At 41.7% G+C, this 18,978-nt stretch overlaps 1 protein-coding gene across 1 annotated transcript in view; it reads right to left on the bottom strand.

Moving 5' to 3' along the window:
* Positions 1-18,978, bottom strand: part of LOC308225247 (contactin-4) — a gene marked incomplete at its 5' end in the record, with an annotated part of 165,621 nt that overhangs the window by 45,502 nt on the left and 101,141 nt on the right. Inside the window, one exon of the mRNA XM_080625912.1 lies at positions 14,975-15,125. Coding sequence (XP_080482038.1) covers positions 14,975-15,125 — 151 coding nt within the window. The remainder of the gene's footprint in view (positions 1-14,974; positions 15,126-18,978) is intronic.

Here is an 18,978-nt window from a genome sequence, read left to right as displayed (position 1 = left end):
ACACTTACTTTCACTGCTGATTAAACACATGCATCCCAAATATTTCATGCTTAGCCAAGTGAATATATATTTTTTTCCACAGGAAACAATGCTTAGGATGTCCAATATTTTTTCTATTACAGGGAGAAAAGGTGTCTTACAGAAAGCATTTAAATGAATGTCAGTTGGAAGAAACACACACTGAGTGTAATTTGAGATAAAACTACCATTGATCCCTTCATGTACAGCCTTTGTGGCAGTGGTTGACACGGCTATTGAAAAGAGACTGTGGTGCCAGAGTTTTTCTAAGAGATAATCCGTCTTCTAAGGGAGGATTTAGGTTAAATGTATCTGTGAAAAACTGTATTTCAGCCAACATGATGAATGGCCTATTGTCCATCCTCTGGTGCCTTGCTTGGGCTGAGGAGGACTGGAAGCAGAGGAACGAGCACCAGACAGACCCGACTGCAACCTCAGTAGTGGATTTCCTCAGTCTTTTCCCATAGTTCATAGGCAGGAATATCTAGAGCAATTTTTAGCCTCACAGCAACTTTGTTTCACACCACGACTCTACTGCAAATGTAAATGATTCCAGGCAATTGCATTATTTATCAAATTATTTTATCGCAGGTCTTTGTAGCAGTTTATTACCTTTTTAATAATGCTTCCGATGCAATGAGGCAGAGACTGGGATTATTAAAATGACCTCATAAATGCAGCATTGACCATTAGGTTATTTCAGGAAAATACAGTGAAATTTAGAAATACCCACAGGTTTGGCTGAAAGGGAGGACTTACTGCTCAGAGCACAGCCCTCCCTGAAATCAGGGACACTGCTCATCAGTATCTGCTTCTCACTTGAAGAATGGGCTGGTTTGGAATATGGTCCACAGCTAATAATTTCTCTGGCCCTGGGATGCTGCCTTCGTGTTTGACTACAATATTGTGTTAATAAATAACAGTAGGGTCAGAGCTTTCCCTGCTTCATAACATTAATCCTCACTGAAATATATGCTGAGGTCAAAGCCGACTTCTTGAGGCTTCACTCAACACCCTTGGTGGTCCCTGGTGTGCAGGGAGGAAAGAGCAAGGAGACAGTCCTGATCCTAACCCCCACCCAGCATCCTGTCACGCCATCTGAGACTTCCCATATCACACTGATACCAGACAAAACTGCTGAGCATCCCCCCTTAAGAGGACAGGGCTTTCTAGGCCTGGGCTTTGCCCACATCCTCTTACTCCAGATGTTTCTGAAAGTGGATAAGAAAGGCATGGTGTCCACACTGCCAGCAGTGTGAGGCATCAACACATCCTGAGGGCTATGGTCAGGACAGCAACATAAGCAAAGATGGGACAGCTGTCAGGATAAGTCTGGGTGAAATGCAGGACAATACTGTCTGCTGGATCAGCAGTACAGTGGTTTCCACTTGATTATCCATCTAAATTCACAACTGATGCGAGCAGCCATAATGCACAGGCAGTCTTCTCCTTAGCAACTTCTTGCCCAGGTCCTGTTAGGTTTGATTTAGACAACTACCTACAGCTGCTTTGGCACTTGTCTATAACTACTTGTCTTTTCATGGTTCACAGAAAAGCCTGAGCTAATTTAGAGCCTCAGTCAAAGCCCGTTTAGTTTAGTGCCTGTCTTTCTCTTGGTGAAAGCATGCATTTAGATAAGGCCTTCCTTATACATGACAACTGGCAGATCTCTTAACAGCAAATTCCCCATAATTAATTTTCAGGTAAGAACTGTATTTGCCAAAAATAAACCAAGGTAAAACCCTGTCGTACTGACTTCAGTACAACATTTCCCACGAGCTTTGCTGCAGATACATTTCTAACGGAGCTGAAGAACCTGAGGATGAAGTGTTTGAACTCCTGAGGTTGTGGGTTGCACAACTACATGGGGCTGCTGGGCTATCTGTTGTGGAAGTGCCCCTCAATCTGTAAAATACATAGATATTGTCAAAGGAAAAAGACTGGCTGGAGAAGGCACTGAGGAACATCACCTTTGCACCATTTTTACTAGTACAATGGGGTCACAGAGGACACCAGGAGGTTTAGTAGTAAATTACGGCAACTGTAAATTGGCTAGACATCTGTGGTGCACAGAATTTGGGTTCATTTTGGCATTTTCTGTGCACTGGGAAAGTAAAAATTAAAAAAAGCAAAAAAAAGAAGGAATATTAAAAAAGGCAAAGAAAAAATTAAAAAAAGCAAAAAAGAATTAAAAACAATCTTCTGGAAGGTCTCCCCAGGTAATAGCTGCTCTTACCTTGCTGCATTGAAAAAATAGAGTACTCCACTTTTTTTTTCTTACTTAATTCTCAATATTGATCTCTGAGAAAATGCTAAGAACACTTCTTCCAGAGATGTGAACTGTTTTGTGTAAACATGTTTTCATCTGGGACTTTTCATTTACAGGCTAGCTAAGCATGAAGAACTAAAGGTGAGGAGAGTATATATTGCAATTGTTTCATAAACTCCCGTAAATATTTTTCTAAGGAGAGAAAAAAAAAAAACCCAACATATTTTGCCCAGATAAGTATTTTTTTTTAGAAAATAGCAGGGGCTCCTTTGGCAACATCAAACAACACAGCAGCACTGAATTCAGTATCAGCTTTAACCAGTCATGGGTCTGGCATGCTAAGTTCTCCCCAATTTTCTTTTTCAACAAAGTGTTTATCTGCAGTGATGGAGCAGTCCAAATAAATAATACTGCACCTAGCCTGTATTAATATCTATAAATACAAAAGCTGTGTTTTTTCATCATCCTCTCTTTTTGTCCATAAATTTTTAAGACAAGTCTGGAAGTGACAAAACCTCATCCCGAGGGATTGGGGCAGTGAGAGGGAAAGCATTTACTGCTATTAGAGACTTCATGTAAATTGTTTAAAGATGCCTATAGTCATAATTCAAATATAAAAATATCCCTAGGTTATCTAAGAAGAACAGTTTTCTACAAAATATCTTTTTTAAGGGATGCTGGTAATGGGAAGAAACAAATGAAAATCAAATACAAACACTCCTAGGGACCCTGAAGGAAATGAGTAGGCTGTGGTGAATTTCAAATAATAGAAATCTTTTGCCTGCTCTCCCATACCGCTGCTTTTTCACTACAAGCAAAATTAAAATAAATACAGTGAGAAAGACCATGTCATGAAAATAAATATTTGAGGAAGCAGATTTGAGTAAAGCAACGGAAAGCTTTCATTCCTGAGACATGAGGCAATGATATTTGAACTATACAGGAAGATTTCTCAAGTATAGAAGGGTCCAATGGTGCAAAGAGCCAATTTTCCTTTGATTTTGGTGGGAAACGAAGGCCATCCCCCACGAGAAACTGCCCTTTTGACACAGCTCTTCAATTTTGCAGTTTATTTTTATAGACTAAATTTGCCATAAATCATGAAGATGGGGACTTCTCCCCTGGAGCAGCTGTTGCTGCTGGCAGTGTAGGGGCAAAGCACACTTGCAATCCATCCCATGAAAGGCTAAAACATCCCTTTGTGCCAAATTATCCACCCAGAGGCATGCTGCTCCCCACAAAGCGTTCTCTAACACTCAGAAGTGAGGTGAATTGTGCGTACAGACCAGCAGGTGCTGTGACCATTGCCAGAGGCACAGACTGAATGGCTTCTCCCAGTCTACGAAGTGGGTCTGTGGAAATCTGAGGAATCAAATTTGCAAGCACAGCCTCCAGCCACCCTCGACAACAACTCCTTCCCCAGCAAGGACATGCCATCACTCTCTACTTACAACAGATGCTTCAGAGGCTTGGAGAACATGAACATTAAAGGGAACTCCACTGAAGCTCATAAAAATGGTTCTCTTATGAGGAAAAAAAAAACCAAACCATGCAAGATTTTCTGTGCATCAGCTGCTGACATAAACTATTTCTGGAAGCATTCATGAGATTAGAGCAGCAGCAGCAAATGCATTCTCAGCTTATTTGTTCCAGATGATACCACCTGAATAGAAGCCCAAAGGCAAACTCTTTCAAAGATAACACCTTTTCCTCTAGTTTCAACAAAAGAATGCCCACAGTACAAATTACCCACTCTGCTTGTAATTGACATTAACATAGATTTGAAAGACCCAAAGACACATTTACACCACTTAAAAATTATGTTTAAATAATCATCAAAACTATCACTAAGTCAGGTAGGTTGTCTAAAAAGTTCATTAGGAATCCTTTCCTCCTGTAGACATGTAATTAATTCCTTGGATTTTAAACATGTGTTTCTTAAAATGTATCCCTAAGTGTAAAATCACTACCTTCTTACTCTCAGTCATGAAAATATCCAAGAGAAGATATATTTGATGAAAGTTTTTCCCCTTCAAAACGCTACAGACTTACTAAAATCATTATTACTATTTTGTTCAACTGGAGGAAAAGTATGAACTACACATCAATTTCAAATTGCATTCAGGAGACTAATTACAGGCATTTATTTTTGAAAGCGTTGGCTGCAGCATGTGCTTACAACAGAGAGAAGCCTGCCTCGCTGCTGGGAGCCAGATCCTGCTGCCTCCAACACAACAGCACTGCAGGGAGGAACTTGCTCTTTCCTGGAGCGTCTTTACAGAGCAGGAGAAATAATCTGTAGCTGTATGCACGGTACCTAGGGATAAACTTAATAATCATAAAGATGAGACACCTCAAGCAGGAAAAGCAGCAGCTTTTTAGCTGCATGCAGCGAGTGACAGTGATTCTGTTAAGGATGTATAAACATAGGACATGTCTTACCGTGCTCTGGACATCTGATGCCTCTGAGATGGGGCTCTTGGATACTGCATTTTCTCCTTTTGCCTGCCTCAGCAAGCAGGGCTCTACTTTTAAAATTAATACACAAGTGCCAAGGCAAGAGCCCATTGAATTCTCTAGAGACCCTGTGTCACAGCAGCACAGTGAGTTTGGTCAAACCACAGCTGAGCTGCGGTCACAAGCTCATTCCAGCAGCAGCAGAGGTAGCAATGATGTCCTACATGTGTATCACTGAATACTACAATAACACGACACTGAAAATAATCTGCTGGGAAAATAGGAAGAGATTGCTGATGTTACAGGAGAGTGCATCAAGGGGTGAGACAGTCTCATTTCTGAAACACCAGCTGAAACGTGGCATAGGTTGGGATTACGTCCATTGGCATCTCAGATATGCTCGACAGCAGTTTGGGGCTGGTTATACGAAATCATTTCCTAGCTCTACAACAGCAGGTAAATGAACATTCGAATTTTAAGGATCAGCCTAATGACTTTACGTATACAAAATAAAACAGCACTGAATCTGGATTCTAAATAAATCTCCAACTCTTCTCACGTAACCTCTTCCTAGAAACATTTGCTCAAGAATAGAAGGAAAAGGCAACACTAGAATGAACTGGAGTCACCAAGTTACTATCAATGCTGAAGAAAGGTTCAGTCACATCAGAAACGTGCTAAAGCGAAACAGATGCACAGCTAAACTTTGTGGAGAGACCATTTATAAGGTTATGTGCACAAGCACATGACAGGTATCTCAAACTACAAAAGCAACAGGATTGATTATCTTTGCCAGATACACAGGAAGAAAAGAGGTTCGTGTAACTATCCATAAGCAAGGAAAAGTTAGTGACCTAAAGAGAACTATGTCAACACTGCCTGGTTTTCACCAGTTTCAGAGCACACAAATCAGTGGTTTTTAGCATGGCACACACTAAATTACAAGTGTTTAGTGCTGAGTTGACAGACCCACAAACACGACAAGTTTGTGTTAAAACATACTGTGATCTTCTAGGACAATATAGAGCTAAAACCAGCTTCTGCTGGGAAACAAGCACTCTATGAATATGAGACCATCAAGTCTAGGACAGCTACCCTCCAAGACCTCTGACCACTGAGTAAAGTGGTTTCCTGGTTCATTTTAGTTCTTTTTTCTGCAGAAAAAAGGTAAAAGTTAGTTATCTCAGATGTTCCAATGAAGCAAAGCCATATTCTGCCATCGTCTTGAAAACTAAGATGAATGCTGCATTGTCGAATCAAACTTCAAAAAGCTATTTGCAGGCTGTCATTTTTCATTTTGCCTAGGCAGGATGTAATGAAAACCTGACAAGTTATTGATGGTTTGGTTACCTGTCTGCCTAAAAGAAATTGCACAGGTGCTTTATTTAAAAGAAAAAGAAAAAGTCAACACAATTAATGCAAAACAATGATGTGAAGCATCCTTTGAGGTTTTATTTTCTGCTGAAGTGTCACTAGGCTGCATGTCCAAAAGCCACTGCTGGTAATTCATCTCTCAAGTAATCAGTATAAAAATATAACCATGGTTTGGACCCTGGCACCGGACTTGGAAAGATGTGCTGTTTGTCCTATTGCCATTTTCTTTCTGGCTGTTTAAAGTAATTGGCCACTAATTAGGAAGTTTGAGGCAAATGAAAAATTGGAACTTACACAACTTTTTACACTCAAGACACACTGAAAGAACAAGAGAAAAGCCTTTTGCTTCTTGTCTGATTTCACAATCTTTCCTTCTTAAAATCATATAGCATTGACGTGAACACATTAAAATTTCACTGTTAGAAAAATAACATCCAGTTGAGTGGGCTGTAAATCAAGAACCCTTATGAGAAGTCCTTAGGATGAGAAACCATTGAGAAAAATCATGGTTAACCTCTTCCATGGAGAAAAGTCTTTCTGAATAGTTTTGAAATGCAGAAGACTACAAAAAAAAAAATCAGATGAGAACTTTCTGCTCTTCCTTGGCTACAACCACTCCAGCTCCTGGAAGAAGAGATAGGCTGCGGCTTTGGGCTCTACCTTTGTGACTCCCGCAGGCTTCATGCTGACCTGGGCACTGGGGACGGGATGGAGAGGCTCTGCTTTCCGCAGGCAGGACTTCAGCTTCCTCTCCAAAGCAGCTGGCAATGCCTGTGTCAGACGGCATTCTTCATGAATTTACATTCACTGCCCATATTAATCAGCCTGCAGGCGCAGCTGTGTATTCACATATCTGAAGCACTTTTCAGCTACAGCTGCCTGGAGTCCTACAGACCCAAGCAAGGGGCTTTGGATCCTCCCGCAGGCTCTGAGCAGCAGACCACATCTCCTTCTGATGAGGCTGGGATTTTGGGCAGCTCTGCTTTGGATTTTGTTTGCAGGTGGGTCCTGACAGACCCCATTGGACTCCCATGGCTCCTTCCCAGTCTCAACTCCACATCTTCTTTTCAGAAGTTACCAGGGCACCAGGGTTTTCAAAACTCAACTTATGCTTTTAGATCATCTCTGAGTAGGCTACAATGGGGAAAGCATCAATGAAATACTGGGAAAAATCTGGTCCTAAATTACTTAAACCCTGAAGCACACAAGCCTGTTTGAAAATTAATTGTAAGCACTTTCTGGCAGTGCAGTTTTCTCTCCTGAACTTTATTTGACAAGGTCCAAGTTGGCCAGACACTCCCTACACTTCCAAATGCTTCTGTGGCTGAACTCAGTGGGTGACACTATATGCTGCTTTTCTGCACTTGTATTGGTTTTCAGCTACAAAAAACCCCAACAATCTTCCTGCTTTAAGCAGTATGACTTTGTATGTGCAAGACTGTGCTCATATATCACAAAACTTGTCAAGACTGCAAGATAATGGGACCAACTGGGAAAATTTCCATGAGGATAGTGAGTGTGTCTGGAGTATCTAGGTCAGATCCTGCTCTAACAAAGTGCACTGTGAGGGTCCCTTTATACATAAACTTGTTTAATTAAGATAACAGATGTTGCTATTATACAAGTCATAGTGAGTGGATGTTTAATTGGACACTTTCATATTCTTTGCTACCAGCACAGAACATCATTTGTTTTTTATGAATTTCTTTCCTTACAATTAAACTGGATAAACAATGCATGTACTGTATATTTATAGAAAAGAAACAGCTCTAATGATGTAAGGGTTTTACAAGAACAATTAGAGGAGAACAGCAATTTGTTTTGGTGCTTAAAAGTACAATTATTTTTCTGTCCTACACTACGCACAAGTGTGGTAGCAGAGTAATTGTGACTTCCAAGAGCTTTAAGAGAACATTAGGAATGAAGAGCATTGTGTACATATTTTAAACTTTCATTATTTCAAGGGACTACACATTAGATTTTGACACATGCAAGCTCTTATCAAGTGCATGAGATAGCTGATACTGCCAGCCCTGCTCCCCTCCTTGCAGTGATGCCCTAAAGCACTCCAGAACAGGGCTCTCTAACTCGTGTGGCCATTAGAACCAGCCCTGATTGAAGTGCTTCACCATGCTGCTGTACCACAGCTTGTCCTCAGTGCTTTGGCTAATCAACACTTCAGTGAGTGTCTGGTAAGAAATCGCAAAACTGGCATAAATACAGTATTTCCCTGAATAAAACCTATCTTGGTTTTCCTCCACAAAGTCTACGGTTGGGGAGGAAAGGAGAATGAGCACAGCAGGAAGCCACTGTTGTAGACCAAGAGACTGAAACACAATGTCTCCCTCTTCTGCTCTTGAGCCACACTATGCTATAGCCTCACCTCTGGGAAGTGACAGTATGTCTCAGTGACAGACTGATACCATGTATCATAGAATGGTTTGGGTTGGAAATGACCTTAACGCTCATCCACTTTCAACCCTCTGCCACGGGAAGGGACACCTTCCACTAGACCAGGTTGCTCCAAGCCCCATCCAACCTGGCCTCGAACACTGCCAGGGATGGGGCAGCCACAACTTCTCTGGGGAACCTGTGCCAGTGCTTCACCATCCTCATAGTGAAGAACTTCTTCCTAATATCTAACAAATCTACCCTCCTTCAGTTTAAAGCCATTCACCCTTGTTCTGCCATGGTATGTAAAACAAAACCCTGGGAGAAATAAAGAAATGCCATTATTACCATTATGGCAAGTAAATTTAAAGTCATTTCTGTAAGTCCAAAACAAGCACGTGAGGAAAGAGGAGAGACTTGCAGGAAAAATGATGCAAACCTTGCCTTACAAAGCAGTGCCTAACAACCTTCCTACACTACCCCAGCAAAATCATTGTATGTCAACCACAAAATGCACCTCTTGACCAATTCCATGAGAAGTTTTCTTAAGAAAGTCTAACAAAATGGCCTCTGGTGGCAAGTTATTAGAAGACAGTTCAATATATGTATTAGAGTAACAAAACACCCCAGTTTGTTGACGCGGACCACAGGACCACTCTCAGTTCTAACGCTAAACCCCAGCACTCCCACAGCGGACTTTCGGATGCTGCACACCTATGTAACAGCACCTGCAGATTTGCTGCATTGCAGTGTTGGGTTTTTTGTGGGCTATGGAAAACCATACGAAAATTAAGGGAGATTTGTTTTAAAATGAACCGTTTTAAATTAACCACTGATTTAACTGGTTTAAATGATTTTAAAAACGCTTCCTGATCTATAGTTCAAAGAGAATTGCAGCTCCATTGTAGGATGTGGAGCTTGGAGCAGTTTGGAGTGTGGGAGCAGCTGTGACAGAGCTTATTTCAATTTCAGCTGGCAGCGCTCTGCGTAGCTCCAGGATTTGTCTCTAATCACACAGATTCTGGATATCCCTCCTGCACCCAGGAAATCTGAATGAATGAGCTGGCAACTACAGTAACTTCTCATTTCCACCACCATGAGGATGAACCACTTGCACTTGCAACTGAGTGTAGCTCTCCATGGGAACCCACACTGTAATTATGAAGAAATTGAAAAGTTTCTGTGATAAGATCACCTGAAAATAAAGGTTTTAAATCACTGGTCTCAGTAACAAATTTATCTAACATTGTTGTATTAGATGTAATTGAATTATTAGGAGAAGATTAACAAAATCCTGCAAGAACAATCTGACTGTCATGATTACTCCTCCTATTCCTGCCAATGAATAATATCTGTAATGTAATGCCAGGACATAATTGTCACAAAAGGGAAACACCACTGACTGAAGAATGTTTGGCTTTAGAAGCGAAGTTATGTCCTTCCATTAAAGACTTGCTTTCATTCACTTCAGTGTTATACAGGGGCCATCATTAATAGAAATTTTTTGAAACTTGTGGGTAACTTTGGATTTCTGTTTTGTATTGGTAAATTACCTTCTACTTCTGTAACTCCAACTGGCATCTGGGAATGATTGATTTGGTTTCTGAGACAGCTTTGGAACAAAGTAGAGGCACAGTTCAGATTATCTGTCTTTCACATGGTGTGATAAGTGCATAAGTCCATGTCCCTACATATAACGACTATATTATGACTATGTCCTATGTATATGATGCCACAGATCCAAAACCTCCCTTGACATCGACTATGTTATTTCATAAAATCAGGGGGATGAAGACATAAGATTATAAGACCAAAGTGCTACTGAGATTTAAATCAAAAACATGAGCCTGGCTCTACCATCTGTGCACTCCCCATTCCAGGAGTTTTTGCCTTATTTGAATGCCAGGCCTCCTCTGGCAGCTGGGCAGCAACATTCTCCATCTTGATCTCACAGGCTTAAGTCCAGCATCCCTTCTGAGTGACACTGATGTAAGCTGGGATGTGAGAAAAGAGAACCTATGTAATGGGAACCCAGCTCTTCAAAATCTCTTTTATCCTATTGTTTAGTCAGAATAAAGAGATCAGAGCTAAACATATCTGGAAATATGAATACAGGAGAACCCAACAGCAAGTGAAAAACATTCTGAACTCAACTCTGTCTTTAATGAACAATCTGACATATCCCAAATCATAGTTTATAATCACCAGAAGACACCACTTACACCTTGAGTTCCCAGTGCTTGCTGGCTTCTGGAATGACTCCCTTCCAGCTGCAGATCTCAACAATTGGCTCAAAATTCCAGGTTATATGCACAAGACAGCATATTGAAAGGAAAAAATGGCTTCTGCCTGAGGAATGTGCTGGAGCAAGTGGGTCAGAAGCACTACTCATATACTACTATCTCTCTGATGATCCAGCCTATACAGCTTTATGATGACCATTCCTGTCTAAATGGTATCCCCTATTCCCGAACAAGGGTTTCCCAGAGGGTAGGTGTATTTTAGTCATGCCTTCTGTCCGTATGGTGTGGAAGGTGTGAGATGCTGTGGCAAGCAGCAGAATCACCTGCTCTTCTCAGGCTCTATGAGGCTGATCCGTACAGAGTGGCATTAATAGAACTGAAAACCTTTCCCACAGAGTGTAACAGCCATTTTTTGCACTGAAACGTGAAGGGAAGATCACGGACAGAAAATTATCTCTGTATCTTTACCCATACAGAAATAGTCTTTGTTTCCAAGGAGCATTTCCCATATATCTCTATCTGTGCTATAGCTGTTTCTATATAAAATTTACCTTCTGGAGTCAGAATACTAACATTATTTTGACTCAGTTAGGCCTCCAAGGCAGGATTTCCATTATTATGGAGATGAACTGACTTTAATGACTGCAATAATATAATTATACCCCAGGGCAGAATTTCTAATAACACAATTGCACAGTTCTCAACCACCAGTAAGAGATACCTTCAGGGCATGGTATTCATTAGGGGTGCAGTACACACTACTTCAGCCTCCAGAGAAGAATATGAAACCTAAAACAATAAAGCTCTTTTTTCCATGGTAGCCTCTGCTCTCTAGGCAAACACTGAACAACACACTTAGTTTCGCCTCCTGGACAGCAGTAACCTCCAGAGAAAGAGTCCTGGCAGCAAAATCTGATGCACACTATTTCTGTCTCCAGTAAGTAGTCCCTAACATTACATTCTATCTGAAAAGTCACACAAGCCACAGAAGAAATGCTCGAGCAACTGCCATGGTAGCCATCGGGCTGTACATCAGACTTCAAAGCAAGGACTGACACATTAACATTGCTTTTAACTCCACCTGGAATTGGAAGGATAATCTATATTGATTAACCTTCACATGATCAAATTCAGTTTGGAGAGGTATCCAGATGTTCAGATGCCTCTGAAACTTGAATTAATTTAAGTTTCTGTCCTGGGTTCAGAAGTAGCAGTCACTTTTTCTCCTTCCTGGTAGCTGGTGCAGTGCTGTGTTTTTGATTTTCGGCCTGGGGACAGTACTGATAAAACTAATGTTTTCAGTTGCTGGTCAGAATGTTTACCCTGACCAAGGACTTTGTGAGTCTCATGCTCTGCCAGGGAGGAGGAGAAGCCGGGAGGAAGCAGGGACAGGACACCTGACCCAAACTAGCCAAAGAGGTATTCCATACCACAGCACGTCATGCCGGGGGATGTAATGGGGAGTTACCCTGAAGGGCACTCTCTGCTAGGTTGGGCTCGTTTTTCGGCGGGCGGTACCGTATTCTCTTCCCTTGTTATTTCTCTAATCATTATTATTATTGGTGGTAGCAGTAGTGATTTGTGTTATACCTTAGTTACTGGACTGTTCTTATCTCAACCCGTGGGAGTTACATTATTTCGATTCTCCTCCCCATCCCTCCGGGAGAGGGGGGTGGGGGAAGTAGAAACTGCGTGGCTGACTTGCCGACTGCCTTAAACCATGACAGTTTCCTCTCCCACGTCTGTCTAAAAGTTCTGTTTTCTGCCCTAGATGAAGAGATTTCAGCAACAGCTTTTCTTGGCATCTTTCTTCCTGCATTTCAACATTTTTTTCTTTCAACAGCCAAGAAAGTTCTTGTCTGAAGCCCACACATTAAGTGTGGGTGTAGGGAGGTACTAGGACTGGACTCCAGTCAGTGCTGCTGTCCCCTGGGACAGCAGGAAAGAGATAATATTTCAGCAACCAAAGAAACCAGAAATACAGGAATGTGAAGCACTGAGTCTCTCCTGCCCCTGAAGTCAGACAGTGTCGATGGACAATGCCACAACCATATAAGACAATATCATTTCCTAATTGTCTCCAGGTACAGACTGCAAGAATGGTTAATAAAGGTGGTGGTGAGGATTCAACATCCTCGTCCTCACGAGAGACACAACCAACTGCGTGTGAGAACTAAACAGGTCCAAGTGCCAAGTCAACAGGGCGCTGTTTATTAAGACATTTTGCCAGATAGGCCCCTCCGGATGATCTGGCTGGTGGAAAAACCCCTGGGCTGAAGTAGCAGAAAATTTCACACCTGCTTGGGCACATTTCACATCTGATTTCCCATCCAGGGCTTGGCACCCGGGTGGGAGGCTCCGGGTCCTGGCGCAGCGCATTCAGCAGGAGGAGCACAGCACTGAGCCTGCCACTGCCAAGAGCACCAGCACATCAGCCTTGCTGCAGATTGCGTTTGAGCTCAACGCTGAGCTGCTCAGAGCACCGTGGTATACTCACAGCCTGTCCTCCCAGCCTCTGCCCAGAGTCTGCCTGGGCACAGGGGCTATGGCCAGCATAGTATGTGCTCTTTAGCAAGTTTTAATGACTATACGTACTTCTCACCTGCTTTGCAGAAACCTGCTGGTTTTGGGGTATATCTCTTGCTCTCCTAGTCTTGGTGGAAACCAACTGAAACATCTACATCAAATAACCAGTTCAAAAGTTATTTGGAAGTAAGCACACAGGCAACCTGAGCTACTGCCTAGCCTTACGTTACCAGAGCGTGAATCACATTCCCTTGGGAAATCAGGAGCCAGGGTTTTTTGCTGTATTACAGCATTCAGTTTTTAGGTAAGTTTGCAGATGAGAGAGTAGTGCTAAAAAAAAATATCACTTTGTTGCCAGCAGTGTACAGCAGTGACCAAGCAAGACACTGCTCGCATTCTTTTCCTTTCCTAAATCCTTGCTCAATAAACTAATGCTTCCTTTCCAACTCAAAAATTAAAATGAGGAGAAAGAACTGTGCTGTGCCTAGGAGAACAGCATCAGAGAAAAAAAGCACATTTCAGTTATGGACTGTGCCAGCAAGGATGGGAGACACTCTGAAACTTCCAGTCTTTAGTACTGGAAGTACTGGAATCCTTTGCACAACCTCCACCAGAAGAGCAAGTTATTTCAGTTTTAAAAATCAATATACTTTGATCTATTATAACTTTGACCTCTCACAGCTTTGTACCCTGGCTGCTAGAGGAAGCTCAGTGTAATTGATCACTCAACTCTTTTTGTCCCAAGAGGCAAGTCAAACGGTCCACAGCCAACACTTTGTAAAGACCAGGTCACAGAAGATAAATAAGTCAGAAATAGATTGTTCATTATTTTACTCATCTGGCCCTAAATGAACTATACCTTTTTGCATACTCGTACACATTGCCATAGCATATATTTCAATGTACATTCCAGGCAGACAGGTTGAATGGAGCAAAACTACTTTCCAAAACCAGCTCTAACAGGTTTAAGCTTTTAGACATAACAATTTCCTGTAATTTCTGGATTTCGGACCTTTATTAATAGGACAGGATCTTTCCCATCAATCCCAGTGGTGCACCATATTTTGATGACAGTCAAGGACAGCTCTCTTGGTCCTGCTCTCACGCAGTATGCAAGCAGGATGGGTAACACAACTTCACCTCTACCGAGTCACTCACAGCCTTGCAGAAAGCACTGCAAAACCACGCACGGTAATTTGAAAGTAGCCTTCTGCTTCCTATTAATGCTCTCCTTGGGAACTAGAAAAAGAATAAAGAAATGGCTTGGCTAGTCTGAAAAAGCCTTCTCCAAGTCAGGTGCTGGGACTGCCAAGTTAGTTACTGCCAAATAATTCCTGTCTGTGGGACACTGAGTAACGTACCACAGCAGTGTAATCTGTGGTGGAGTTTTATCTCCTGGGAAATATTTTTTTTCGGTAGTGGCTATTTAGAGCAATGCAGAAGCAAAATATTTGCTTTTCAGAATGTATCTTTATCAGCTTCTTGGCAGGGATGCTTTAATAGTACACAGAGACTGGAATGAACACTATGAGAATAGAAATCTCACCCCCAGCTCCTTGAGATTGAACTTTGGCTGTTTTCACATGTATTTGCAAGTTAATTTTGAGAAGCTATTAATGACAAATTTAAGTTTCATTGCTGAAAGTCTCTGGGTTGAAGCACGCTAATGAAAGAAATGGTTAGTTTAAAACATTACCTCTCATTTTCTCTTAGGATCTCTCTTCCTTTCTTCCAAGAATAAGTAGGTTTGGGGGAAGCTTTCGGCTTACACTCAATGATTACTTCACCACCCACTTTGACAAGAGTTAACTTTTTCAAGAGTGTTTTGGAAAAGTCTGGACTGACGGCTGAAAGAAGAAAAACACAAACCGACAGATCAGAAACCAGCGTCAAGCTTTTTTGAACATTACAATATTCCAGGGCTGTTTCTCAGCTGCAATTCCTAAATGATCTGACTTTATGAACTGTGTGCACGTACAGATGGGGCAAACAGATGCTGGAATGCTTCAACACTGTTTAGACTTGAAACAAACAGTTCAGCTACAAACCTCAGAAACCAGTAACCTTGGCAGGCAGCAGACACCCAGTGTCATGCACACCTAATTTGGGGCACCACCCCTAAGAACTACACATGCATGAATTGTATAATGTGTCCCTTTTTTTCGTGTCATAACAGCATGATCATCATTTCCAGAAAAGATGACATTTTTATATTTTATATTCATAAGTTGCACAAACTGGGTTTTTGATTTTAATGCTATAAAGGTGGGAGACCTTGACACGGCCAGGTACTGAACCAAGCAAAGCAGGGCAAGATTTAAGTAAGTACCAGGGTACAAGATACTCTAAAATCATTTTTTTTTAGTCCCTTCAGGCACACTCTTCCATTTTCTGAAAAACAGTCAGATATTCACTGAAGCAACCACCAAAGCCCTGCAGACAGTCTGCGGCCTGGTTGTAAGGCAGGCCAGGGAGGGAGGAGATGACTTGGCTTCTGATTCTTGCCTCAAAGGATTTTTAATGATTTATTTGACAAGACCTGATGGCAGGCAGAGCTTTGAGGTGGCTGCCTCCTGACTGACTCTGGTAGTAAACTCTCCAAAGACAACCAGAAAGTTTTATTTATATCAAGTAAGAAAATTATTTTTTTTTCAATATAGAAAGCTCAAAGCTAACAGGTGAGGCAGCTCAAGGATTTTATGAACAACTCTTGCCTTGCCTGCTCTATCTTTGCTGATAGGAGCTTGCAACAAACTCTACCCAGTCCCCTCTAATTCTCTCCATGCTCCTTGCTAGCTGCATGCCTGCACCGTTCCTGTATCCCCTGAACTTGCAGCATTTCCCTCCACTTACTTTCTTGCTGCACCCTCGGTGATTAGAGTTTAGATCACCATGCACTGCGTCTGCTTGATGCTCCATAAAATGATTTAAATCTTACCTGAAGAAGCTGGCAGACAAAAACCTGCCATGTGATAAAGAAAGCAAATTCATTTTTCTTAGGGCATCTCATCTGCCTCAGTTCTTTTGGATATATAAAACATAATCCTCTACTAACAATGGGATGGGCTTTATGCTCAAATATAACTTGTCTTCCACTTTCATGAATCAGAGTTCACTACTCTATGAGCTGTGTTGTCTTCTATGTCTACCCACAGATGACTGACTTCATCTTAGCATAGAGGAAGACATGCGTGTTCTTAAAGACTATGAAAGAACCATCTGAAAACCAGTAGCAGCTATGTAAAACACTTCAAAATGAAAGGAGCCATTCTAAGGACAAATTCCCACCAGTGCACTTAGAACCAGATGGACTATTATTTATATATATGCAGTTCTGGTGTCCTCAACATCAAAAGGACATGGAACTGTTGGAACAAGTCCAGAGGAGGGCCACGAGGATGATCAGGGGACTGGAGCACCTCCCGTATGGAGACAGGCTGAGAAAGTTGGGGCTGTTCAGCCTGGAGAAGAGAAGGCTGCGTGGAGACCTCACAGCAGCCTTCCAGTATCTGAAGGGGGCCTACAAGGATGCTGGGGAAGGACTCTTCATCAGGGGCTGTAGTGACAGGACAAGGGGTAATGGGTTAAAGCTTAAACAGGGGAAGTTTAGATTGGATATAAGGAAGAAGTTGTTTACTGTGAGGGTGGTGAGGCACTGGAATGGGTTGCCCAGGGAGGTTGTGAATGCTCCATCCCTGGCAGTGTTCAAGGCCAGGTTGGACAGAGCCTTGGGTGGCATTGTTTAGTGTGGGGTGTCCCTGCCCGTGGCAGGGGGGTTGGAACTAAATGATCTTAAGGTCCTTTCCAACCCTAACTATTCTATGATTCTATCGTATTATCATAATTGATACAACATTATTTCTGGAAGTAATGTCTTAGATGGTTGTCCAGAGCTTATGAGCAAAGTAAATTTTTGAATAATCCTGTTACTTCTATCTGTGTATTGAACAGTTTAGACTGTGTTTTTTGCAAGTCATTTACTACTTCCTGCTTGGTCCTGCGTGAGGTAGAGGAGCTGCACAATATGGTTTTTATTCTGTGACGTTCAAAATGCTGTCATCTGACATTTAGAAACCCTGGGCTCAGTTCTCAGCACAGCTTCCCTGTGACACCTTGGAGGTAAAGCATTTGGTTTCCTCACACCTTGCCTGTAAAATGAGGATTTTAATGACTTTTTTTTTTTTTTTATTCTAGGCCTACCCTTTTTATTTTTTCTTATTTTAATTGTTCTTTAAAAACATTAAGCCTGAAAATTCTTTAAGGTGATGACTGAATCTTACTATACATTTTTACAAAGCCAACACAACAGGATCCTGCTTTTAGCTGAAGATTCAGGGCAATATAATTGGCAACAATAATAGAGAAGAATCAGTCTGAGAAAAGCTCTGCCTGTAATTTTCTCTTTTTTAACTTAATTTTGCTATAAGTCTCACTTTCTATTAGTGGTGTTTAATCATTTCATGTGCTTAACATCAGAATCTTTTAAAATAACCATTTTTATACTCAGAAAGATCTGTTTAAAAGCTAACGCTTCTCAGCGAGAGCTCAGAATATTGACCTCCTTTGAAAACTACAGTGAAAAGGAAAACATGCCGGTTTTCTTTAAAAATATGCCAAATTAAATCACAGATCCATAGGAATTAATCTGCAGCACACCATTCTGGTATTTTTCACATGTCATGCAGAAGCAAGATTGCATAACCCAAATGAGAAGTCAGCCAAATACAAGTAATCTGGCAGGTTTTTAAGAGAAGGCTCTCCAAAGTCTTTGCTCTTTATGCAGACAGAAGGTTGGCCTCTGTGTGCTGCTGGGCATGGGGAGGCCCTGGAGGTGCCCACCAGCAAGGCCTAAGACTCTGTCTTCTGAGTAGATCTGCCTTCCTCCTAAAGACTCATTTTCACCAGGGTTTTGAATAGACGGGAAGAGCATCAGCGACTTTATTTTGATTTCTTTCACGCAGTAACATGTCCAATCTATCTTAGCACTCTGAAGTCTAATTTATTGAGCATTATTGTACTTTTTTTGAGCAGCAGTGCTGACAATCTTTCAAATGATTTTTTTTCTATGCAGGCATCTATCAGTGGTGATAAAAAATGATCGATAATTGAAAATGCCATAATCAGAAAAGACCTCATGCTTTTATTCTTCAGAATAAAGAAGAGAATGATGCTATTGAATATTCACTTTGAAACCAACTAAACCACTGTTTTGTAATCATGAATTCTATTTAACCCTTTGAAACTACAAATCTATGCTGACATACTGATTTCTAGACCTGCCTGTCATACAAGATCAATATTTGTGAATGAGGTACCTACTTTGCAGGACAGCCACGGCTGGCAGGAACCTCTGGAGATGATCCCGTCATACCCCTGCTCAAGCAGGGGCAGCAACAGTGGGCTGCCTAGGGCCATGTCCATTTCAGTGTTGAGCATCTCCAAGGATGGGCAACCTGTTCTAGCACTCAACCAAACTCACAGTAAACTTTTTCTGATGTTTAAATGGCATTTCCTATGTTTCACTTTGTGCCTGTTGCCTTATGTCTTGGCAGTGAGCACCACTGAGAAGAACCTGGCTCTATTATCTGCACTCCTTCCCATCAGGTATTTAACCACCTGGATTCACAGGACCTTCTCCAAGTACTAACAAGAACAAGCAGAGTAGGTGTACACAAAACAGGTGGGACAGGAGCTGTTCTT

The sequence above is a fragment of the Psittacula echo genome (genome assembly GCF_963264785.1).
Source record: "Psittacula echo genome assembly, chromosome: 9".
NCBI classification, from domain to species: domain Eukaryota; kingdom Metazoa; phylum Chordata; class Aves; order Psittaciformes; family Psittacidae; genus Psittacula; species Psittacula echo.
Note: the sequence above shows the minus strand (reverse complement) of the source record. Positions and strands in the feature narration are given on the sequence as shown.